Source organism: Musa acuminata, chromosome BXJ2-9 (assembly GCF_036884655.1).
Source record: "Musa acuminata AAA Group cultivar baxijiao chromosome BXJ2-9, Cavendish_Baxijiao_AAA, whole genome shotgun sequence".
NCBI classification, from domain to species: Eukaryota; Viridiplantae; Streptophyta; class Magnoliopsida; order Zingiberales; family Musaceae; genus Musa; species Musa acuminata.
In genome coordinates this window covers 10,200,205-10,226,054 of record NC_088346.1, presented here as the reverse complement: position 1 = coordinate 10,226,054, position 25,850 = coordinate 10,200,205, and the positions used below count along the sequence as shown (strand labels likewise).

At 36.5% G+C, this 25,850-nt stretch overlaps 3 protein-coding genes across 4 annotated transcripts; 2 read left to right on the top strand and 1 right to left on the bottom strand.

Moving 5' to 3' along the window:
• Positions 1-118: 118 nt before the first annotated feature.
• On the bottom strand, positions 119-10,774 carry LOC135623078 (glucose-6-phosphate isomerase 1, chloroplastic-like). The gene is made up of 14 exons (XM_065125599.1): positions 10,125-10,774; positions 8,873-8,995; positions 7,443-7,541; positions 7,269-7,352; positions 5,801-5,944; positions 5,660-5,725; positions 5,474-5,542; positions 5,277-5,384; positions 4,025-4,077; positions 3,804-3,942; positions 2,097-2,253; positions 1,926-2,004; positions 1,140-1,206; positions 119-526 (listed from the first exon to the last, which is right to left on the bottom strand). The coding sequence occupies exons 1-14, from the start codon at positions 10,674-10,676 to the stop codon at positions 392-394; spliced, it is 1,875 nt and encodes a 624-aa protein (XP_064981671.1). The 5' UTR covers positions 10,677-10,774; the 3' UTR covers positions 119-391.
• Positions 10,775-11,827: 1,053 nt separating this feature from the next.
• Positions 11,828-16,647, top strand: LOC135623924 (uncharacterized). Of its 2 annotated transcripts, XM_065127389.1 has the most exons (5): positions 11,828-12,032; positions 12,664-12,741; positions 12,984-13,055; positions 14,256-14,329; positions 16,342-16,647. In XM_065127389.1, the coding sequence occupies exons 1-4, from the start codon at positions 11,916-11,918 to the stop codon at positions 14,259-14,261; spliced, it is 273 nt and encodes a 90-aa protein (XP_064983461.1). In that variant the 5' UTR covers positions 11,828-11,915; the 3' UTR covers positions 14,262-14,329; positions 16,342-16,647. The 2 variants fall into 2 exon arrangements, with proteins under 2 accessions (XP_064983461.1, XP_064983460.1); XM_065127388.1 differs by lacking the exons at positions 14,256-14,329; positions 16,342-16,647 and adding an exon at positions 14,111-14,226.
• A 4,878-nt stretch (positions 16,648-21,525) lies between these two features.
• On the top strand, positions 21,526-24,309 carry LOC135623393 (cyclin-D4-1-like). The gene is made up of 6 exons (XM_065126315.1): positions 21,526-22,152; positions 22,575-22,661; positions 22,807-22,905; positions 22,992-23,193; positions 23,301-23,422; positions 23,550-24,309. The coding sequence occupies exons 1-6, from the start codon at positions 21,844-21,846 to the stop codon at positions 23,781-23,783; spliced, it is 1,053 nt and encodes a 350-aa protein (XP_064982387.1). The 5' UTR covers positions 21,526-21,843; the 3' UTR covers positions 23,784-24,309.
• The last annotated feature ends 1,541 nt before the right edge of the window (positions 24,310-25,850 follow it).

Sequence of the window (25,850 nt, the reverse complement as noted above, 5' to 3'; positions counted from 1 at the left end):
TTGTAGGTTTAATTATTTTTTAAAAAATATATATATAATATATGAATGATATTATAAAAATGACTATTTTATAATGTAGTGAGAGAGAATTATATGGACAGAGCAAAAACAATAAAAATGAGAGAATTAGTGAATCAAACTAGTCGAAGATTTGAACAATATTGGAACAAGCAATATGATTACATGAAACATGAATTATCCTGATGGAAGAAAGGTGATGTTTCCTAGTTGACGAAGCGGGGTTTTACACTCACCGTAGGGTCTAGAACCGAGAGCAGCCTGCAATAGTCCTCAGTAATTCAATTTCATCAGTGATGCTCCCCAAGATTATTGTCGTATCTTTGCTCCATTGAGCATTTCTTTTTTACTCAACTGTTGTGCGAAAAATAACTTAATCGTACAATTCATCCACATTGCACTCTCCAAGGAAAACTTTGATACTTCGAGGTGACCCGCAGTTGCCTTCGGCTATCAGTGCTCTATCATTTGCGGCCACGTGTGCAATGATCTTGTATATCATTTCAATCTGCTCAGATGGTAAGGAGAGAAGACAAAGAGTTCAGGTGTTTGTAGAAGAAAATAATGATGAAAAGCAATAAACTGCAATGTCTCTAGTACATACAAAACTTTCGATTTAATGTTCAAATGAAAAGGAACGGATCTTTCTGAACTATTTAGGATCCGTATCACCCAGGATTATGTGGAAAAACATTCTAATAGGTGGATACTTCAAGCACAACTGAAATCTTTAAAATCAAGGATCAAGATACCAACACATATTTATATATGGCTAACTACAACTTTGCTTTGTATCACAAACCAAGATCTTGCTCTAAATATATGAAGCTCCTCGCTTGTAAAATTACAGAACATATTGGTGACCAAGAAGCTTTGGAGGGTGTAAAAAATAAAATTCAAGATGAAATATGTCATGAGGAGGGATTGTACATTTCCTTAATGGTGGTGCCAGATTCTAGTTGATGTTTGTTACCCATTATTTAAAAAAAAAAGACTTTGTATTATTCCTGAAAGCTTTCGGTTTCATGGATTAGTATGTGTTGCATTTTCCTCTATGAATATGACCAGTATTATAAAGTAGCCAAGTAATTATTGAATGACGGACAATCAAGCACTGGTACCTGTTCTGGAGCATGGCATAGTTCTGCAATTTCGTCAAGTGTCAAAGGCTCAACAGGCTCTTTGCAGCTGACAGAGACAAGGTTGGTGTTAAAGGAAAGAACAACAGTAAAGCAATAATATTTGCAAGACACCAAAAAGAAATGATAGTAAGCAAACTTTGTTAGTTACTCTCTGTTCTGACAAAGTGAGAATTACGAATTTGGATAAGCCGATGTGCATCAAATTAACAAGGGAAACTATCAATTTCGAGAGTGAGCCTCAGTGGTCAGGTAGGATGCTTTACTGCAACCAACCGTCCAGACTCCAGACTTAAAAGTCATTGAAATAGCCTCCCTGCATATAAAGTCTAGTCTATGTACATTTTGACATCCACCAAATCCCAATAACTTTATTCAAATTTCAGCTAAGAGAAACACTATCAGTCAGAAGTCAAAGCTTCTGAGATAGCTGACATAGTGATGTTCCTTAAAAAAACAAAGACAGTGATATTCCTACGTACATTACAAAACAAAACTGGAAAACTGCATTCTAGCAAATTTTAAGTCCACGATCAAAATAGTGACCTGCTAATCATGACTACTCAAGATCCCTACTTGCAGTGTTTAAAATTTGCTATACTAGAAAAAACAGCCAAAATAGTATATTCATATTCTTTTTCAAGTTTCTAAGAGTTGCAATGGTCTTAGTCGAATCTGATAAAGACAATCACTTGCCATGTATGGATTTCAAAGATTTCCTGATAAAATGTTAGAGCAGATGTTAACACCCAACGAGAGGTCACACACCTTGCTTCATTTAAAATGGAAAGAACCCTCTTTTGTAGTGCTAATACGTCCCCTGCTGCTTTCTTTCCAGCTTCCACGCCTTTAAACATAAGAAAAATGAACAACTAATGCAACTTTTGAAGGAAAAAATAAAACATTTTAACTAATTTTAGGATATAATGTTGCACATACCAGGTTGATGGTATGCATTGATATTGATCAGACATGCATATATTCCAACAGCTCGCTCGTAAAGTGCAACTAGTGCTCCCACAGATCTAGGAGTTACTTCTTGCACAGTTACTGTAATGGACTCACGATCATTTGCATAGAGGGCTGAACGTGTACCCTGTGCAAGATGCTCATATTCAATAACTTTTTAACTATTTGATAAGTATATTTGAACAATATCATATGCTTTGTAGGAGATGTGTACAAGAATAAATTTTAAAGTTACAAGGGAGAAAATAAAACCATCCCACAAGTAATAAGCACATTCCCTGCCTGATGATACCATAAAAATGGTTTAGTAAAAAAACGGAGTTTTCTTTGCCTATAGGAAACTTGGTGTAGAATTTTGAAGAATCCAGAATAGTTTTTATCGGAAGGCTTGTAACCCGATAAGCACATGGAAATCAAATCATGTCAATTACTTCAACATATCCTGCTGAGGCAAAAAGCGTTTCCATACTTACCATCAAATGTTTATATTAAATGTAAAAATAAGCCAGTTAGACGAAAGTAGTGCATACTATGGTAACTGGTAAATACCAATTCCGGCAGAAGGGGTTAAAAGTTTTATTTTTTACTAAAAAAACTTTAACTGAAAAAGAAGTTAAAGTTGTACTTCCTACTGTCACACAAAGGGAGCAAAATAAGAAAAGAAAATGGAAAGACATCTGACAATTTCACAATAGAAATAACAGATAGAAGTGTCTTGAGAAAGATCAGTAAAATTATCATAATACCTTGAAGAGGGATTTTAGCATTGGTCTACTTTCTGGATTCAAATGTGGTTACCACTATTTGGCTTGTTACTTAAGAAAATATCAATTTCACTGGGCATAACTAACAGATTTAGCCATTGTGGGCAAGGAGATTAACAAAAAAATATTGCAATCTCCATCATGACATTGATGCATACAAAAAGCAGGATGTTTTTCATATTTCTTAGTTCTTACCTAATATTCATTCACAAAATGAATATACTATATAAGTATATAGCAGCAGAAATATTTTGTGCTATACCATGTCTTTCTACATACAAATCACATAAACTAACACTATTCCTGGATTATGTGAGGTGAATATAAATTAATGCAGCAAAGAAACTATAACACTTCTGGGAGATACATATGTCCCTTTAAAAATGCCAACAGGGTGGCAAATCCAACTTCCAAGTATATAACCAAGAATGTCTTTTGCCAAAAATGTTCATATTCCACATAGATGTGTTCTTGAATAAGGAGTACCAAATATGATTTATCTCTTAAATTTGATATTCACTTTACACTGTGATATTAATACAACAGACAACAGAAAGATATAAAATTTTGAATATTTTTTAAGACTCTGTCATATGCAGAGATTTATGGGCTTCAAGCAGATGACCAAAGATGTTATTTAGTGAACAAAAAGGACAATCTGAATTCCAAGCCCCAAATCTCGTGCCAATAGATGTCAACTGGTAGGTAGCACAGTCAAGATCTCAACCCAAATAATTGAATTATCCTCAATATTGAATGCCAAAAAAGGACTCCGATAATCAACTCCAAATAATTGCACATAACAGTAAAAAAAGACAAATATTTACTAATTACTATATCATATAAATAGTCAAATTATGTCAACCTAGTGGAAATTGACCACCGAATGTCATGAGAAACAATATAGATGTACCTGTAGCATTCCAAATAAATAATCACCACAGGTTACTCCTGGTTCAAGCTCCCAGTCATGACCAGGGGGTCTGTCTCGTAATACTTCAATAAAAGTAACAAAGAAATTATGGACACCTTCCCTCAGCTGCTGGATGTAGCTGTTGACAAGAAGATAAGAGTATATAACAGTCAAGCTCAAAATACCAATGAAAATATTAGACAAAGTGAAGTGATACCCACGCATGCTGATCAGTACTTCCTTTATTTCCATAAACAGTAATTCCTTGATTAACCTATGAAACAAAACTTTCTACAATTAAAGGTTTGTGAGAATCACAATATAATGGAAGCATGTATCTTATAACCATATAGCAAACAAAACATGTGTTCTAAAGATAGATGAAAGACTTCCAACATATCCTTATTTTTTTTCTTTGTTGGTGGGCAGGTGGGGGATAGAGATAGACAGAATTATGAAGAAATTAAAGTGACATCAGCAAAGGTCAGTGAAAAACCACTGCATATTTGCAAACTCAAACAATGAAATAGAAAATAGTTGCAGCAAAAGTAATGTTGGTTTGTCACAGGCAGTCCTTAATAATAGTCAGTGAAGATGGTGAGGGCAATACAGTTGCAATGTACAATATAGCACATATCATGATGATTTATAGACAGTAGCCTTTCAGGTGTTTAAATTAGAAGATATTTGCTGTATGACTTGATATCCTAGTCAACTGATGCTTTATGGAGAAACACCTGCTCAAAGTCCACAACCCAATTATAATTCAAATGTTACTAGCAGCAAGATAAGATAATAAGCATCATCATATCCACCTTTCCCTCTTGCAAGGAATGCTGTTAAATGACACACTGCATGTACCCAGTTTATGTGAAATTCAATTATCCATTTTTAAGTTGTTTACTTTTGTCTTTTGCTTTTTGTTGGTTCAACCACAAACTGATCAGGATGCTCATAATACAACTAAGGCCGAACATGTTGATATTTAAGTCAATCCAACAAGGGATTAGGTTTAGGACTCCAGGGAACTCTCAGATAAATGACAAGATGATCAAATGAGTCCAAGAGACTAAATGATACAGACTAGTTACAGTAGAACCCACTGTAAACTTTTCCTTTGTCTCTTGCCCTTTTTTCCACACTAGGAATGTCCTGCCACCAGATGACATTAAGGTAATCCTTTCCCTCTTTTTCTCACTCATATATATTGCCCATGAAATCAGACAGATGATTTAATTGAGTTGTAAACCAAGTAATTAAACTGGAAATTGAAAAGCAAGCCCAATCACCAGGGTTATTTTTAGATATAACTTAACTGGACCTTCTATCAAAATGCACAAAAAAAATCCATGTAGTTCCACCCATTCACCATTTGAACTCAAGACACAATTTAGATTTCAAGAGGAGAACACATTGGAACCATAGACCAAATCTTAGAAAATAAAGAAATCTTAAAAAAGCATACTGACAGACCCGATTCCCATCAAGGTCGAACTCCTTTCCAAGTGATTCCATGACCAGTTGCTGCAAATATCTACTAAAAAGTAACAAGCTATCCTTGTAAGGAAGAACAACCATATCCTGTATCAAGTAGATGACTGAATCAGAAGAGCTAACAATAAAGATGATATGTGATGAGACAAACAATGGTGGAAGAAAGGATTGCAAACCTTGGACCCAACTCCATCAGAAGCCCAGTACCAACATAGAGCAAGAAGGGCTGCAGGATTATTCCTCACCTGGATAAAAAATGACAGTTTGTAAAAAGAAAAGACAATGTAGCATAGGGTTGAATGACTATAACAATCTGACAAATATGCTGCCGAAATTTTCAGATAATGCAAAAAGATATGTACCACGGTTGTCCGATTTGCCTCATCCATCAATGATGCACCAACAAGCATTTCTTTAATGTCGATACCCTGGACAACAAGCAACCATAGTCAAACTTTCACACCGACAACCTGACATCTCAAGATAATAAGAGAAGAACATGCCTGGAGTGAAGCAGGGAGCAAACCCACAGCAGACATTTCCGATGTTCTACCACCAACCCAGTCAAACATAGGAAATCTTGCTAACCACCCCTCAATTCTGGCTGCATTATCTAAAAGTGAGTTCTGCTGTGTGATAGCAACACCCTGCAAAAATTGTCTGATCTAAGTTATTTGTTTACATTGAAACAAAAAAAGAGAGAACTGCCTACTGCCCGAATGCAACCGAAGCAAAAACAGAAAGCATAAATGCTACCATTCACAGAAAAATTTGGAGCTCAAATGGACTGTAAATGTAGGTTCCTATACTTCCAACAAGCTCAGAGAATCCTAGTTAACCATCAGTTTGGTATTTGTATCAGTCAAATTAAGTCATATAAATCATTTATCGATGTATTGTGGATAATACAACTTAAACTTCCAATTATACCAACATGACAGACATACTTTGTTTAATTCTCCAAAATTTGTTGTAGTATAAATCCACAACTTAATCTTACCCTTGACAAATACATCCATCACCCATCTACTGCTTCAAAGAAGATGCTTTGGTGAGAAAAGGCAACATAAAGATATCTTATCTCATGTAAATTTGCAAATAAAGAAAAGAAAAGAAAACAAAGAATAGGTTTATCATTCCTATTGCAAGTAAACAAAAGAATTTGCACTACTTCAACTTCAACTTTTTAACCTTTAACAATTTTAACTGAAGGGCCATAATCTGCAGGAATAAAAGCCATCTGAAATCATTCAGCCCTCATAATGCTCAAACCTTATCTCCGTATATCAAAATTCAACATATATCCAAGAAGTACAACATTTAGGGTTGGACTGGATATGGTTGCAATTTATATAGCAGCAGATATAGAGCCATGTACATTATGTTAGCTGCCAAGATAATGTCAACCACCCCACCACAATTCTTCTCTTAAAACTACCAAGTACTTAAATAATTTATAATTTTCCTTCTTGAGCCTTAACTAGATTGCCTACACTAAGACCATGTTAATACAAAAGTATGTGCAGGTGCTCTAAGATGCAACTGTCTATTATGGATCAGAGGAATCAACAAATCACCAATTATTTATATTTGAAGAGGACAAAAGTCTACTTTTTGTTTAAGTATATGGCCTCCTGCTCAGATAATTAACCTAAGTTAAGCATAATTAAGACACCAAAAGGAAACATAATCTAGCCTCCAAAAAGAACAATTCTCCCAAAGGAAACTTGAGAACGTTGCTCCATTACGTGGAACATAATTCAAAACAAAAAATATTACAATTGCTAGCTGTATATTGTCAAACATTTCACTGACTTACAATTGTTCAGAAAATTGTTCAAAATAGCTTCAACTGAGGAAAATATATCATCAACAAATGATATAACCTTGTTATAAGGAATTAAGCACACACTTCTTTCAATAAAATATGGAGAAAAATCAAGAATCATAACAAAAACCTGAGAGAAAAACCTGTTTTGAGAAATCCAGCCCAGCTTCTCGAAAGGCTTTCTGAACTTCCAGCAACCCATTTCGGGTTTCAGGGGTGCCTCCACTCTGGTACATAATAAAATAATGAATTATGCATAATGCTCACTCCAAGATATCATAACTCATGAAACTGAAGTCTAACACTACATGACTAACCTTTGATATAACAATTACAAGTGTTGATGCAAGCTCAGGACCAAGCTGTGCTATTTGATGATCAATTCCAGCTGGATCTGTATTGTCAATAAATCTTATCTGGCACATCATGAAAATTAGAAACAGAAAAATAATTACATGTAGGACAGGAAATTCAAAATGAGATTTTAATAAGCCAATACTTCATCCAATTGTGAAAATAATAAAATGGATAACATACAAGAAACTTAAAGTGACTACTTAGGAGTCCAAACCAACTAAAGATTGATAATTTAAAATATGAGAAGCCTTCAGCGATACCTAGATGCTCCTTAATAGATGGAATTATATGGTAATGAGTGAAACACCTTTCTTTTCCACAGAAAAGTTTTTAGATTCCTTATCCTCTATTCCTGTTAAACATGGAAAAGCCAATCGATTTGCATGTTTGTGAAGTAAACAGTGGAGCCAGCATTTCCTAAGAATCAAACAGTTGACCCTATATATGATCTACTTGTTGCCTATTACATGATTAGTGAAGAAAACCAGATGAAAAAGTATTTCCTAAATGTACATAGAAATTACTAATACAAACAGAACTTGTCACATCAATAGCTTCAAGTACTCTAGTCAATACCCTAGTTTTTATGTATAACATAATCTTTCACAACAACCATTTATAATAAATATTGATATCTACATTTCTGTTTTGCAATATCTTGAGACTAAAACAATACTGCTCTAGCTACACACAATTATGTTTGAAGCAAATTTTGAACGAGGCCAAAACATCGTAAGTGCTTATGGCATCCCCTCAATGAGTTCAGCCAATAACCCAGACATGTTTCTGTGTGTTGCAAAAAGCGATATAATGTGCTATAAATTTCCTAGGAATCCGAAAAGGAATGTGGTCTTAGTAAAAACTACAACTACATGAAGGAGAAAAGAATAGAAAACAGTATATTAAGTAACGAAAAAAGATAATGAATAAGCATGAAACTTCCTAGCAATGCTACAAAGGGACTATAATCAAAAATGTAAATTAAGCAACTACACGAAATGATATGGGAAATGGGAAATAGCAATGCACAAACAATGTAGTGTTAAAACTCGTAATTTGTTGAAGAAGAGAATCCAGATCCTTCACATCATAGCCAAATATATGAAACTCAAACAAAAGCTCTAGAAAGCACAATAAATAATCTAATTAATAGAAAAGAAGGTGAAATAGTTATCCATATAATTTGTACAGGATCTTTAACCAATCAAAGGGATGATGTCAAGTGAGTGGCAGTGATAGTTATGCAAACCAGATACTATAACATCGAAACCATTAACCAAATTAAGACACCTTATAGAAAGTAGGGTTGCATGCTAGGATATAGCAATGGGACATTAAACTGAAGAGTCCATAATATAACAGTAGATTTGGTCAAGGGCCAGAGACAAACCTTCAGAGGAGGATTATCAGGAGCTAATGCTTCGGCAACAAACTGAGGTCCCAGAGATGAACCTCCAATTCCAACAGAAAGAATCTGGGTAAAGCGACCAGCGGGAGATGATGGAGGTTTAATCTGTTTTCATTTAAAAATATCAATAGAATAATTTAGAGACACTTTATTCTAAAAGTGATGGTTTTTAAAATTTGCAATGTATCATGATGCAGTTTGCATGTCTCTCTATCAATGATAGATGAGAAAAATCAGTTAAAATCAATTAGACTCTAGTGAAAAAATAATCATACATAATCAAGACACAAGACTCCTTTTCTTTTTGTAGACCAACATTTTTGTGACCAACATGATGAACTAAAAAGGGAGCATTAAGATTCCATCACTTTGTCAGGTTTAAACTAATCTGATTCTCTTAGAACATGGTAGAAGTTGGATATCAATGATAGTGAAACAAATATGAAGAAATGTACAGCAACTGAACCTTTGGCCCTACATTTAGAACCAGTAATATTCAATAATTTGGCATTTCTTTTAATATATTTGGAATTTGGAAGCTATTACGTTGCTTGATTATTCTTGACTGGCAATTCATGGGCTGATCATGGATATACTAGGTAAATTATTTTTAAGAACTTAAACTCTTTCAGCAGACTTATTATTGACAGCTAACCGATTAGCTATTTAGATTGCCAGCTTAGTTCAGACAAATTATGTTTCAGTTGCTATAACCAAAACCTAAAAAAAATGTGTTGAAGGGACAAATGCATGGAAATTATGTTCTCAACGAAGTGAAACAGATTCTTGTTCTGCTTGATGCATAAGGAAATTATGTTTTATCTGCAAGATATATAACTAACCAATAAATCTACTTTATTTACAAAATATTTATGCATGGGCATTCGTTAAATATAGTAGTTTATCATATAAATTTGATAAAACATAATTAATTCTACAAAAATTAGGTGTTATAAATTCACCATTTGCCCTGCCAATGAAGTATCATAGATGCTGCCAAAGCATTGCATTGAAGAAGGAAATTAACTTTGTTTGGTTAAAATTTCAACCCCCGTGTGAAAGACAAACGACTACACAAATTGTACATAGAAATTATGCACATCCGGATCTTTAGCCAAGAGCTAAAGAAACAGCCATGACCAACAGCAAGTTGTACTGCCAATCCGAGGATGAAACAGAATCGCAATGTACCATAATTTTTAACAACATAAGAACTTAAGAAGGGGGGCCTTACCTTAGCACTGATGATATCGTCGGCAAACTTGCAGATGGCATCGAGCGTATTCTCGATTTGTAACCTCAAGAACGAGTTGGGAGCCAGCTTGGGATCCCTCAACCAGTAATGTCCGACCATTCGTCCCTCATCGGGGTTCGCGATCGCGCCCTTCTCGAGTTCCTGCATCGCGTGGAACGCCTTCTGGAGCCTCGGCTCCATCTCAGCGAGAAATTCGTCGGTAAAGGCTATCCGGCTGACATCGAGGAAGAGACCTAGCTCCTTGTGCTGGTACAGCCAGTCCACATATCGGCGCCACAGCTTGATGGGATCCTTCTCGATGCCCAGCGTCTTCTTCTCCGGCGGCAGGGAGGCGGAGGAAGTGGTCGAGGGGGACCGCGGAAGGTCGGCGATGGAACAGGGCGGACGGAGGTGCGGGAGGCGACCCGAGGGGAAGATCGGGATGGCGGCGGCATGCCGGGAACTAGGGATGGGTTTCGGGGGAAGGAGGGGGCGGCGATGGCGGAGGGCGGAGGAGGAGTAGGAGGAGCAAACGCCGGAGATGGACACCATGGAGCGAGAAGGGTGGAGATTAAAGGCGGAGACAACGAGATGAGGAGAGGGAGAAATGGGAAGCTCACATCGAACTGGGCCACACGAGACAAGGGCGAGGTGAGATACGAAACGGACTGGGTGTCGCTTTTATACCGGGAGGGAGACTGGGGTGAGGTGCGGCTCCCCTGGCCCATTCGAATTAGGGACCAGGGTTTTGTTGCACGAGCTCATAGTTGCCAACGCAACAGGTCGGCCTACTGACGTCATCTCGGAGCGAGCGGAACCTGTTGCCTGTTTCGGTGAACACAGGTGAGGCGAGCGGCACACGGTGATGGAGTAGGCTCTGTCTGCACGTGCTGAGGACGATCGAAAGGGCTCGCACAAGTGGGAGGTGGAGCCCGCTGGCCGCTGTCTTTGTCTTATTACAGAAGAGATATTTGAATCCTCGGTGGACGTTCACCTACAGAGATACGTGGCAGGAGCCCATTGGACAGTCGCAGTCGTGAATGGATCACGTGGGGTGTTTTATTTCGGGTCGGATCCTAACCGGTCCAAATCAAAGGCTCTTTCTTTTTATACCTTAGAAAAGCCCATGGCAGGGGTGTAACGCCGTAACAAACAATTATGCAGTATAGTTAATTGATTTGTGGGGTTATTTGCCCTTCGATTATTAGCCTTTGGACACTCGAAGGTCTCTCTCATGAAGCTTTTTTGATGGAGTACACAAACATCGACCCAATAGATCGCGATACCACTTAAAAATATACATACATATATAAATATATATATATATATATATCATTTTTTTTCTTACATAAAAGTTATTAATGACATGAGCCGTGATGGATCAACGATGGCCCCCCTCACACCGAGAGATGTGAGCAACGATTTTGATAAGACAGATAAAAGAATATATAATTATAGCATAAAATGATAATGTAAAGAGGATAAGATGATGATGAATTTGATGAAGTCATGAATAAAATAATTTTTTTTATTTTTACAATGAACGCTTTATAAAAGAAATTTAAAGTTGAAATGTTATGTAAAATATTCTTAGAATGAGATATTATATATATATATATATATAATTCGCAATTGAATAGGTTTGATATAAAAAAATAATTTAAGAATGAAATAGAAAGGATTCCTTTTACTTGCCGCAGAGCTTAAACGATTCTCGGAACTTGCCTGGCTCGCACCGAGCCGCCCCTGTTCTTGGCAGCAGTCGACTCAAAAGAGCAAGCCGGAAGAGACATGTGGTGGGACGAAGAAGACGATCGAGAAGCCTATGCAGCTTTGGAGGAGGAAGAAGAAGAAGGACAAGAGTTCTATTCTCCTTTCGGCTTCCTCTCGCTCCTATCCAGACCAAAGGTAAATAAATGCTCCAACCTGATGAGAGCAAAAAATTTCCTCTTCCTTGGTTTAGGGTTTAAGTCGTTACTGATGATCCGATCTTCGTATTCTTCTCTCTCCCTGATACAAGCTCCTCATCTTCGAACTCTGAGCCGTGATATCTGGATTTTGGCGCTTGCGTGTTCTCTTGTATGTTTCGAATTGGTTTGAAAATGAAAAAGAATGTGATTTTTCTTATAGTTTCTTCAACTATTAAGGTTGGTCATGTTGATAAAGTGCAGCGCAATCAGAAATATGTTTTAAATGGGAACAGCTCTGTGACCTAGACCCGTAATCAGTAACTGACATCTGTGCATTACGTTGTAAATGTGCTTCATATGAATTTTATTGAACGTCATGCTATTGGGGATTGAGGTCTAATAATTTTATCTGATTAATTTGATCCTTAACTCTGAAACTCGAGGAAAAACATATGAAATGTTTTAAACGGGCACTTTTGAATTAAGAGCAATATAGCTCGCTGTAGTTTTGGTAAAATTAATTCTTCTGTTTTCTGTGTTTTGCCATATATTTGAAAGAAACGTTACTTTTGTTTGTTTGAGGAACTAAGATCCATGACATTCCATATCAATTATCATGTCATTATTAGGATTACTACAAAATTCTGGAAGTTGATTATGATGCCACTGAGGAGGCCATTCGGTCTAACTTCATACGTCTAGCATTGGTTAGTATTTATCTCTGTATTTCCTTTTTCTTAAATGATTTAATGTATAATTAATTTAAATATCATCCAATGTAACTTTTGCTACCTAAACACAAACTAGCTAGTGACTGTGTCATAAAACTTAGCTGCCTTTTGTTGGATCTTTGACATGAAAATTTCTTAGATCAGCATTCGATCTGATGTAACACCTCATATTTTTACATGGAGAATAAATTTTGTTGTCCTTGGTTTACATTCTGCAGAAATGGCATCCTGATAAGAAAAGGGAAACAATGCTACTACGAGATTCCAAGATATCAATGAGGCATACAAGGGTTGGTTTTCAACTGTTCATATTTTATATCTTTCATCACATGTGGATGATGCATTTCTTTTTGGCAAACTGTCGTGGAAGGAAGGTTTCTCTTACTTTAGATTATCACGTATTTAAATAATGTTGTATGTTTTCACATTTGATTCCTTTCCCATTTTTTTCTGGCAATAATCAGCTTGTCTAGTTGTCTTGGAATAGAAAAGTTTGCAATCTGTTCGATACCACAAAGTCAAAAATGTGTTCCTTTGATTGGAAGAGTTGCTAATGAAAGCAATATTTATTTTCATTGTGAAAATGGATAAATATCAAGTCATGGATCTGTTCTATGTACCTTGACTGTCAATGCCAATTGCCGATCTTCAGCCATGTACTAACAACTGAAGAGGTTCTCCTGCCAGTTCATTCACCCATGCATCTCAATCATGGAATCTGTGATTATGTTGATTGCTGAATGCATTGTTTAGTTTCTTAGGATTTTCCCTGATTTTCTCTAATGAGGTAGGTGAAAACTCTGCATCCGAGAAGTTATTTGAAGTTTTTGAACAATTTATTTCCTTCTGCTATAACATTTTGCAAATATCAATTAGAGCTTAGTCATCCTTTTGACTCCCATAGACTCCAGCAAACTACTTTAACTAGTTCTCTCTTCAATTGACCTATTTGATGTGCTTAAAGATTTTTTTTCTCCTGCCAGTATATAAGACCACAGGCTTCTCAGTTGACGAATTCTGCCATTGGCAAGAACTAATAGGATGTGAATAAAACTTATCAATGAACCAGTCGGCTTGTAAGTTTGGCCAGAGTTTTAGCTTGAGCTTGTAATGAGTCATTGCAATTGCAGTACCTTCAAATGCAATTCTATAAATTAGGTTTCCTTAATTATGGAGTAAAAAGAGAAAGTAAGTCTTTTTTTATTTAATATTAATTGCGGACAATTGATCTACTGGTCTTCTACTCATTTGGGTTTGTATTCCACTTTTTGGATAATTGCAGTTTTTGACTTTTTTTCTTTTTAATCTCTGTTATACCATACATTAATGGGATACCGTTTTCTAGATTCTGTCATGCGTGCAACTCCAACGACACTTTAAATGCCAACGTGCTCAGTTTTAATTACTGTTATCTTTTGTCTCACTCAAAATTGCTCATCTATATTCAGGTAATCTTATATTGTTTCTTACCACATATTTTATTTTAACAGTTTTAAGTGATCCTAACAAGAGACGGCAGTATGACAGGAAAGGATTTCATGGTATCCAAGACTACAATGTCATAGTAAGCATATTTTTACTTATATCCTGTATAATCATTTAAGGTGTCTAATAGATAGTAAAGCTTGTTTCTCTTAATTTTAAATTACTGAAGTTCCATAGTTAAACTGCATCTTGAGTTCTTGCATTGACTGCATGTATCTGTAAGAAAGAACCTTGGTGAGCAAAGGTTCGCTTCTTCGGCTCAAGTTGGAATTCCATTTGCCTTACCATGTTGACAACTTGCATTCTGCAAGTTGTATGTATCAGTTTGGTTTAGTTTAAGTTTAGCAGTTTTGGTCGGGTCCCGTTATATCGATATGTTGTAGAACTTGCAAGTAATTTCAGCATGCAGTTTCCTTCTTGCTTTTGGCTCCTTCAAATTTACCCATAGCATATGCTGAAGTAATTTAGAACTTTAATTTTAAAAATTTACGGTGGTTGGCTTTATTTGGGAGGAGTTGAGGAATGATGGTGGTTCTTTTTCAAGTTCCTTTTATTTTTGTAATGAAGATCTTGCATGAGCAAACTGTGGCTCTGGTTGAAGAAACACAAACGTGGTTGAATAAAGAAGTTACTTTGCTATTCTTCCCTTAAAATCTGTTTTCCTCTCTTATAGTTCTTTACGTTATCATTCTTTTTTCCTGGATCAAACCATAGGCAGTAAGATGATTGGAAATAGATATATCCTTCTCCCTGCTACTTTTTTAACTTACCTGGATCTGCTACAAAAGAACTGATGCTAAATGAAGGTTATTACCCAGGTAGGATACTTAGGTACCACATATACAAGGAGTCAAGCCCGAAACCTCTTCAAGATGGAAAGTGAATCAATGACTGTGCAAAGGCCCAATTACTTGCTGAATGCAGGCCCAAATTATACAAACACAACTCTGATTGTTTTTGGACCTTAAACCCTTTTAATTTTCATTGGACCCGGTTGGTTAAAAGTTTAAAGAATATTGTTTGTTCATGCTATTTTAGAAAAGTCTCGATCATTGCCCTGCACTCCATCCTTTCGATTTTAACCAGGCAGCCTGCGATTTCTGTAAATGGATATTATTGGCTGACATTCTTCATCATGCATCACTGTGTAACAAATTTGAACTCATTGTTACTGTCCCTTTTGTTGCAGTATTGTTTTATTTATATGACAACTTCATAGATGTCTTAACGTCCATGGAATTTGTTCCTATTAGGCCTATATACAGGTCTTTGTTTTGTCCTATAAGTCAGGTATCCTTTGTAGATTATTATAGTGGTATAGTTCATATGGGACCCAAATTTTTCTAGGGATTGTTTACCAAATGGATTTTAGCTTATGATGTTTCTGGACCATCACTATCACCTTTCTGTGCGTTCTGGATGATATAGTTACAATCTCATGTGATTGATGGTTAAGATATGTAGCCTAACAATCATTTGTCTTCCTGTTGATTAATACTTACAAAAGAGCTCATCAAACTATGTTTATAGGTTGGAAGGTTAGTACTGAAGAATTCTGGCATGAGATTTACATATTGTGGATTTCTACGCCAATATGGGTAGATGGCTTGCAGCTAAGACTAACAAAAACTTGTCAAACAACTTTATAGAAGTACTTAAAACAGATCTGACAAAAACTTGTTTATTGTCACAAACATCGTGAGGAGAAAATAAAGGCAGTTTACAAGTTTAGCACATATAAGTTACACAGTGTACGATCATGTGCTAGTGATACGAAGCTGCTGCTTGACAAGTTGACTTGAGAGTTGAATGAATTTTAGGCCAAAGCAATGAGTTCTACCTCCTATTTGTGAAAGACATATTTGGTTTCTCTTCAACTTATAGATATCCTTATTGATGTTTTAAGCAAATGATAAGTTGACATCAAAAGGATAATATTGCTTGAAACATGACTTCAACTTCTTCTCACCTCAAGCACTTGTGACTTTCTATCATTATATTTTCAGAAGATTTTTTTAGTAATGTAAGCCATGGGATTGTATGTCGTGGCTTCTTTTAATTGACCATTCTACATGTTAACTTCTATTTCAGGAATTCCTTATCGATACAAGGGTCTGATTTTGACATGCAATGGCCTCGGCATCGGATATCCAGTACTATGGTGAAATGGTGGCACTCAGTGGATTGAGGTATCAGGCCCCTACAATCTGCGTAAATATGGTGCATCTTTCAATGTTTTTGCAGAGGCAAGGACAAACGAAAAAAGATAGCACTCAAAATTCTATGATCACTAGCTCTTTTAAGTTTATAAAGCCTTGATTTGTTCTCTAGTGTTTTGGATGATGTGATCAATAACATTTATTTATTCAAACGCAAACTCTATGCATAGGAAAGTTATGAAGGTCCCCTAAAATCCATTGCATGCTTGATTTGGACCTTATATATATATATATATATATATATATATGCAGGGCCTGTTCTTCATAGCACCCACGTTTTATAAAGGTTGAGAGTTTAAAGTGGTTTTTAGGAAGGGTAAAATACTTCATATATCTTACATAAATCTTTTTTTAAAAAAATAATTTTTCTAAATTTATTAGAGCATTAAATCGACCAATATGAATTTTCTGATTGATTTTTTTAGTAGAGAGAAAAAGATATATTCCATCTTGATATTCATACTTTTACGATAGATGGTTCCCAATTATTTAGCGTCGCATCACATAAAATATTATTTGAGAGTATAGATGTCATGTGTTGAGTTTGAGGACAAATATATTTCGTATCACAGAAAAAAAAAAATCTTAAAACACTCAAAATTATGGATGATTTATGACATAAGAAAAAAACTTTCAAGATGCACGGGATATCTATCCGATAATTAAGTCTTGATTTTAAAAGATTTCTTTCATTCAAATAGAATTTTACATATTCAAATTTCCTGATTTCAAGAATCTAAAAGTGTACTTATGAAACTCTAATTTAACCCCCTATAATTCGCAGCAGCAGCGGCGGCAGCCTTAATGGCGAACACGACTTCCACAACCCTCCTCCTACATGCAACTCACATGGAAACAGGGGGATAACATTTCTTCCCTCTCTTGGAGTTGGGGCATGACAGTGCGTTGGCACCCACCACAAAGCCGGTGGTCGTCTCGCACACTGCCATGCATGGAGGTCTGTGTAGGAAAAGAGAGAGGGAGAAACTAATGCTTTCCCCCCTCCCCCTTCACTTGGCCCCGTGTGTGTGCCCGCGCGCATAAAGAAGACGCGCATCTCGCGGACGCCTCTGCACGCGGCACCCTTCTTTAATCATCCGCCACTGTCTTCGTTTTGACCACATCTTGACCGCTTAATTGCAGCCGTGACATGCCACCGTACGTATCTGACCACTGTGATCTACGGCTCCTGATTCATCTCGGATTGATGAAGAGCGTAGGGTTGGATGATGTGAATGGAATTGGTAATATTCTTTTTGAGATTTTTGCATACTATGATTTCAAATAGCTGTATTTGCATTTGTAAGTGTATAATCCATGTTTACTCCTTTCTTTCTTTCATCTTTTTCTTACATCCATACTAGATGTTATTATTATTATTATTATTAGATAAAAGATGAAGATAAGTTTTCATCCAACTATTTTGCAATGGTCTAATAAAGTTTTTATTAGTACAATTAGTTTAGCACATACAAAAATACATTATGTACTAAAGCGTAGTTTTCCTTTTAAGCTTATTAAGCAAATGAACCCTTCAAAGTTATATATATATATATATATATATATATATATATATATATATATATATGGGGTATGACTAAGAGAAGTGTCAAAAGTGTCAATGTCACCTTTGGGATCTAATAATATGTGTAAAAGACATCACATCAAACTTATGAGAGGTCACATCATCCTCAAAGGTTCTATGATAAATTAATTGATTTATGATATTGGATATACTCGAAAGTTCTCATGCAAATGTAAACCAACAATGATGACCATTGTTTATATTCGATTAATTAAGTAATTTATCGATTTTATTTTAAAAAAAATATAAAAATATATAGGACAAATTCTCCTAAATAATCTTTATTCTTACTTCCTTTCGATTAGCACCCCTTTCCTATTTATTCTTGTAAAGTATTATTTTTTTAATTAAATTTAGTATTTGACTCGTTACCTCTTTTGAATATATTAATATCATCTTCATTTTTTTCAACGTCTTTTGTTTCTTTATACGTCCTCTCTTCCATCAAATCTTAACACCAGTGAAGACGAAGAGGGGAGACAAGAGCGATGACGATCAAGACGATAAAAAAAAAATTAGACAAAGAGTAAAGAGATGATGATAGAGGAAGAGGGCCATATAGAGGCTAGGGATAATTTTCATCCTTTAGAAAATAAAGAATGTACTATAAAAATAAATTAAAAAATAAATTAAAAATTTTAAATAAAGAGATTTTTTAAGTAATTTATCCAAATATATATAATTTGATAAAAGGTGCATTTAGGAACACATTTAACATATTGCCCAAGGCACATGAATTTTAAAAAAATTACATTTGGCCTTAATGCTGTATTGAGGATTTGTTTGACACTAATATAATTTTTTAAATTCTTAAAACATCCTATAATATTATCTAAAATCATAACATTAATTTAGTGAGAAACTTATATGATTTATGTCTTATATAAAATAGAGCTTTATTTATTTATTTTTTATTTATCTTATATGATTATTTATTTATTATATATCTAGATCATTTAAATTTTTTTCTAGGATTACATACATTCATCTATTTTATTTTATTTATTTACTTATTAGGTTAAATAAAAATATAAAATTATCTTAAATCAATATTAAAAATATTAAAGGGTAAATTTATTACATATATTCAAAGTACCTTTGAAATATAATTTTACCAAGCAATACTCACGTCAATGTATACTTAAAATATAATTTTTATATATTATTTACCAAACATTCAAAATATTTTTATGATAATACATTCACTCAATATTAAAAATATAAATATACTTCAAATATATTCAGTAGGAATTTAATAAAATCAAATCTCAAGACCAAAGGAAAAACAAGAAAATCAAGGATGTGATGGGTCATGGCACAATTCCCATATTGTCACAAGTATATTTGGTGTGATTGATTATACAGCAATCAACTCATGATATAACAAATTATATATATATATATATATATATATATATATATATATATAATTATTGCAATAGAAATCCCATATACATACATACATACATATTGTTGACAATTAACTAATGATTTGATAAAGAAGGAATTAATTTAGCTATTTAGGTTATCATCTACATTCACAAGACATCTGGTGAATTCATCAGTGTTTGTCCAAATAAACTTCACCACCGAATAATACTACCAAACGAGTGCTAAATTCATGTACTTTTTTCTCTGCATGATCACTAATTTCGAACACCATTCGAAATGGTTCATGAGCATATCCTTATGCATCCATTTCATTCATCTCTTCCACTTCTTCCTCCAATGTTGCATGACACTATGACGGTCTACAGAAAACAATAGTGCAGCGTTTGCAAGACACATACATGCAGAGAGAGAGAGAGAGAGAGAGAATCATAGTTGTAGGTAGCAGCCAATGAAAGGTGGTCAAAGAGAAGGCATGATAAAGAGGAGGAAGGCAGTAGATGCATCTGTTTCTGCAACAGTACACACACAGAGAGCTCGAATCTCCAACTGAGGCAAACAACAGCACCCAACAAATAGAACAGAAGTCTCAAGGAAGGCCAAGAAAGAAAGGGATCAGTCCACACTTCACACTACTCGTGCATGCTCTCTCTCTCTCTCTCTCACCCACAAGCCTGAGACCAAAAGCTTCCACAGCTGTGGATGGGATATATTAGCTTATAGAACTCTGTGTGCATGTGCCACCAGCATGGTTAAAGCCTTCCCCCCCCCACCTGACTTGGCTGTAGCTTTAGGTCATAAAAAGAAGCATTGAAAGAAGAGAAAAAGGCACAAGGAAAGGAAGGAGGGACGACGTATATTGCAGCTGCAAATTTACGATCTCCATCAGATGAAGCACGATCACAAGTAGATGCTGCTCTCAGGCATTATTAATTCCACTTCTTTGATTTGACTGTCTTCCAGGTTGTTTCTCACTCTGACATGAGGTGATTCCTGCAAACCCTCACAGCTTAATGGGTTCATGGAGCATCGAGTTCCCAAGCTGCATCTGAGAGGGCCACACTACAGTGAACTCTTGCGGTTCACGAGCTGCAAACATTTCTTATTCCCAGTTGCGGTACTATCATGAACACAGGTAGTATGGCCATCAAAACTGGTGCATTAATGGCTGGTCTGTGCTCACTGTAGACAGTATGTCTAATGCTGAGTAATGGATCAACAGAGAAAGATGATGGATCTAACAGAAGACTGCATAAAATGCTTAAAGGATTAGATTAGCAAATGTGTACTAAAGTTTTTATTTTGTGACATATATTACACAATGATAAGCCAACTTATACTATACATACAACAAATACAACTTCCAGTTGAGGTTTATGGAAGGAAACTGATCATATGACTTCCCTAAGTATTATAAAATCTGTGCAATAGTGTCATGTAATCTGTATGCCATCTATTCAGTTGATTCAATTGGAGGCATTAGGTGGAACAAATATATCATCTTCCAAACAGTTCTCATGACCAAATTGAAAATATAAAAATTCTCAAATAATTCTTTGGTTAAAATTAAAAAAAACATGATATATTAACCTTTGAGAATGATAATTTTGTTGGTTTTAGAGTATTAGTAAGAAGAGTTTGGCAAATTAAGGTTGATTCACATCTAAGAAACTTTTACTTCCATGAAATCCTATCCTAAATTGTACCCTACCTCAATCCCATTGCTCATGAATCCAACACCAATCCTTTCTCATTGAATTCCTTCCACCTCTCATAAAAAATATGAGTAAAAGTGAAATTTGTCATTGAGAGTGAGTTGGCTTTTCTTGTCATTTCACTTCAAATCCTTGATTGAGAACCCTAGATGGTAATTGTAAAGATGGTCCTTTGCAAGTTAAGACCCCACCCTAATCATAATTTTGCATAGACATGAAACACAATATCTCTTTTCTAAATCATGTGATTGTACAACCACATCATACACTTAAATCTCCCTATCCCACCAATCAATTATAACTTCATCATTCTTTATCAATCATCACCCCAAGAAGTAGAGACCAAGAAGAGAGAGGAGGAAAAAAAAATTGTTTTTTTAATGCCATGTTGTTTATACCCCTTCTTATTGTCTATAATTCTGTCTGCCATTTGCTCTCCCTATGCCAACAGGTGCTGTGTCTCTCCCCTACAAAATCCCTCCTTTCCTCCCTATGCAACAGTTGCCCCCCATCCCTCCTCCTCCTCCTCTCTCTTTGCTTCTCCTCTGAGGACTGCCAACGTTGAACTCCATGAAAAGGAGCCACCTTTGAAGGAGAAGCGGGGAGGAAGGAGAACAGGGGCTCTATTTCCACAAGAAAGATACCATCTTTCCCATATTCGAATCTGTGTCTCTATTCCCTAGCGATGGCTCCAAGCTTTGACTGTGCTGCCTCCATCCTCCTCTGCGCCGAGGACAACAGTAGCGTCCTGGGTTTTGACGATGATGTTGATGGGGAGGAGGATGGGCGTGGGTTTGGTTGGGTTTCTGGGGTGAAAAGTCCCCATTTTTACGGGGATTTCCTCATGGACTTTCCCGTTCTCTCGGATGAGCGCTTGGGGTCGCTGGTTGAGCGAGAAACGGAGTATATGCCGAGGGAGGACTATGCCGAGAGGCTGCGGTCCGGGGCTCTAGACTTGGCTATCAGGAGAGATGCCATCGATTGGATCTGGAAGGTGGGGTTATTTTTCTTTTTCTACCTGTTCTTAGTCAACTTCGTGACATTGTTGAATGAGACTCTTGTTTTTGGTACCAGCTTTCTAAGGTATTTGGGATTTCTGTGGCTTTTATTTAGTCAACATAGCATTACCTTTCTGATATTGACATTTGGATCTTGGAATCTGCAATGTTGGCTTCTCAAACAAAACAGTGTACTTATCGAGCCTTTCTTCCTGATCTTTATATTACTTTTGTCTCTCGTGTAGAATTCTTCAATGATTTGATTTGGAGAACGATTTCTTTTAATAGCCATCTACTTGGCACTTGATAATGTTGATGGATATTGTGCTACTCTATCTTGCAAAGTTTCCTATGTATTGATGCAAAATTTGGTCCACAACTCTTTTGTGATCAATGTGTCTTATGGTTTGTGGAACAGGTTCATGCCCATTACAGCTTTGGTCCGCTCAGTGCATATTTAGCAGTAAATTACTTGGATCGGTTCCTCTCTGGCTATGAGCTTCCTGTAAGAACTCTCACATTGCCTGTAATCTGATCTTTGAGCACGCATTGCATGTACCCGGATCTGCAAAGTGTGGTTTTCAAGTTCAAGTTGATTCCTTTTTCTTGTGGGAAGGAATGATCTTATCTTGATTTAATACTATTTGCAGCAAGGAAAGGCTTGGATGACACAACTATTATCTGTGGCCTGCTTATCTTTGGCTGCCAAAATGGAGGAAACCGAAGTCCCTCTATCTCTGGACTTACAAGTGAGAAAAGCTTTGTAATTATAATTCCATGTCGCGTTCTTTGACCATATAGTTATTCTGAATCTGTGGTGCATTGCTTTCTCTAGGTAGGCGATGCAAAATATGTATTTGAAGCAAAGACTATACAAAGAATGGAGCTTCTGGTGCTTAGCACCCTCAAATGGAGGATGCAAGCAGTGACTCCCTTCTCTTACGTAGATTTCTTCCTTCATAAGTTCAATGGTGGTAGTCCCCCAAGCAAGATATTGGTGTCTCGGTCCGTGGAACTCATCTTAAGCATGGCTAGAGGTATATAGATCATCTCATTGTTTAAGCTGTCATGTTCATCTTTCCTCAACCCTGTTAGACTTAGTTTGGTGGATTAAGTTGTATGACCAAGGGACAATGCCATTCAGGGACCGATTTGTTAGTATTCAGACCATCCGAAGTTGCTGTGGCCATTGCGCTGTCAGCTTTGAGGGAAACTCAGGTTGTAGAAGTCGAGAAGGCTTTGTCATGCTGTATCCATGTTGTGCAGGTGCATCCGATCCCAAGTGCTTGCTCTTCTTCATATTTGTGTGTTTCTTTGATTGGCTTCATGTTCCATTACCGACCGGTTGATGTTCTTGAAGTTCTTATCTGGTATTGGACTGTTGGTTTTGCAGGAAGGTGTCTTGAGGTGTTTTGAGGTGATCCAAGACTTGACGGCAGTGAGGTCTAGGCCACGCAAAATTGCTATTTCATCAGTTTCCTCTCTACCACAAAGCCCAATTGGGGTGTTGGATGCAGCATGCCTAAGCTATAACAGTGATGATACAACTGCTGGATCTCATGCAACATGTGGAGGTGATTCTCCAGCTAGTAAAAGGAGGAAATTAAGCAGCTCATCAATCTCATGAAGAAGACTTTGTGTGCGCTGCTTACCTGCTTTGAAGACACTGGTACACTTTCCAACAAGTAGTCTGGTTTATTAGTGGGGCATAGTGGTCATAATTTTGGCAAAACCAAAATGATAAAAAGATGAATGGAAAAGGAGGATCTAATAAAACTGGGCAGTCCAGTCCTTTACCGACGCCTTGGAAATGAATCAAGCAGCCACCAGTTTTGTCAAGTCAACAAAATTCCAGAGTCTGCAAAGATCAAAAGGAGCAAGGGAAGAAATTGAGAGAACTGAGGAGACCTGTGTCATGATCAAGATAGGGGGCAACTAGTTGTGAGTGTCTTTGTTGTTGTTGTTGTTGTTGTTGTTGTTGTTCTTTTTCTCCATTTTGTGAGAAACTAGTAGATAAATCCTTTGGGCGATCAAAAATTGCCACCCAAATTAAAAGAAAAAAAAAGAATAGAGTTGAAGAAAAGGAGGAAGTAGCTTTCCTTGAAAAGGTTTTATTTGTTGACATTTTTAAGTGAACTTTTTTTCTTATTGTACATTTTTGTCTGCCATCCTATTGTTTGACTGCTTGTCTGCCTCAGACCCTGGACTTTGCTTCCCTCCATGATACAAAAGAGGAGTCAAGTATGATGAACCTTGGGAAGTGAACATATAAAACTTCATGTAGTGGTGATTCTAGTGTTTCTTATTGGAATTGGAGGTGCTCTTAGAAGATCCATCCTAAGATCTAATCCCTTACAGCCCATGGCATATTGCACCTATTATATCTATTGTAATTAATGCCACAAGCTAATCTTAGCGTGTAATAACTGCAGATCCATTTTTCATATAGTTTCATATCTGAGTTATTTCACATTATAATGATGTGTTTGTACCATTTGACAATTGATTCCGTCGCGAATCGGGCTGTGCCACTCGACAAAAATAAAATGTTGGGTTATTATCATATTAATGAAGCAGATCTCTCTTTATTTCTGTGTTTTGCAGTATCAGAACTGCAAGATTATCATAGTGGTGAAGCTGATTCTCTTTACGATGGGAGACCAAACTGATTTATGTTGTCAAACTTGTTTGCAAAATATGGACTTGAAAATTGAGGCCTGCTTAAAAGATTAGAAAGTTGGTGTTTTGATTGGTGAGGTTGCTAAACCTTCCTGTTTGGTGAAGGATTGTTTCTTTGATGTGGAAAAAGATGCTGCTGCAGTAATACTATTAGCAAAATTCAAACTAAAACTCCTTAATTCTGCTTGATGATGGAGTGAAGGCTTTCTTTTCCTCTCATTTTTTGTGATAAACATGAATGTAGCAATGTTTTATGAGTGGCAGAATGAAATGGAGGAAAGATGTGAAATGCATGTGAGACAAAAAAGTGTCTAGTAGAAAATTCCCAGTGGCAAAATGAAGCAGAGGAATTTTACTGTGTTCATCACTTTGTGATTCAATAATGAGAGAGCAACAAAAATCCTTGTCAGACTACACCTCATCTTCTGCTTCAGCTCGAATCCGATGAGTGGGAATGAATCGTTCATTCGCATCACACAAAACTGAAACCACATCCACAGAGTCCAGACCAACTGACGAAGGCTAGATCCATTGAATTCTCAAGGCAGGCTGGGGTTGGAATGCACTGTTTTAGCAGAGAGGAAGAGAAAGAACAGCTGCAAATAGTTTCGACTGGGTGTCATGATGCGCGCAGCAAGGACAAGTGCCTGCTCTGGTTGGGATCACTGCTGCGCAGGTGCATGCAAAGGTGAAGAAGACAAGAAGGCCGTGAACTTTCGGAGAGCCAGTTAAGACAAGAGTCCAAAAGAAAGGTCAAACAGAATGATGAGACTTTGACTACGTGTGCAAGCGATGGCTGCAACCTGTGGGCTCTGGTTCACGTAGAAGGTACGCGTTGGATAGACCAGTTTCTTCCTCGCTGGGAGGAAGACAGCCATTCTTGCAGGTCACACACATGGCCATGGATTCTAACCACAGGCTCTGCACAGAAACCCATCGAGTTTCTGCCAAGAACATGGTCGTGCTATTAGTTTTGGGACTCTATATTTTACTAATATTAATATACAACAAGGTG

What these genes read in the sequence shown, in the direction of transcription:
- LOC135623078 (XM_065125599.1), bottom strand. Translation starts at nt 10,676, where the DNA reads ATGGTGTCCATCTCCGGCGTTTGCTCCTCCTACTCCTCCTCCGCCCTC. An exon ending in CTGATGGAGTTGGGTCCAAG is followed by an intron (nt 5,385 to 5,473) that starts GTTTGCAATCCT and finishes TACTTGATACAG; the next exon opens with GATATGGTTGTTCTTCCTTA. An exon ending in CAATGCATACCATCAACCTG is followed by an intron (nt 2,005 to 2,096) that starts GTATGTGCAACA and finishes TTATGTTTAAAG; the next exon opens with GCGTGGAAGCTGGAAAGAAA.
- LOC135623393 (XM_065126315.1), top strand. Translation starts at nt 21,844, where the DNA reads ATGGCTCCAAGCTTTGACTGTGCTGCCTCCATCCTCCTCTGCGCCGAG. An exon ending in CTCTATCTCTGGACTTACAA is followed by an intron (nt 22,906 to 22,991) that starts GTGAGAAAAGCT and finishes TGCTTTCTCTAG; the next exon opens with GTAGGCGATGCAAAATATGT. An exon ending in GCTGTATCCATGTTGTGCAG is followed by an intron (nt 23,423 to 23,549) that starts GTGCATCCGATC and finishes TTGGTTTTGCAG; the next exon opens with GAAGGTGTCTTGAGGTGTTT.
- LOC135623924 (XM_065127388.1), top strand. Translation starts at nt 11,916, where the DNA reads ATGTGGTGGGACGAAGAAGACGATCGAGAAGCCTATGCAGCTTTGGAG. An exon ending in CGCTCCTATCCAGACCAAAG is followed by an intron (nt 12,033 to 12,663) that starts GTAAATAAATGC and finishes TGTCATTATTAG; the next exon opens with GATTACTACAAAATTCTGGA. An exon ending in ACTTCATACGTCTAGCATTG is followed by an intron (nt 12,742 to 12,983) that starts GTTAGTATTTAT and finishes TACATTCTGCAG; the next exon opens with AAATGGCATCCTGATAAGAA.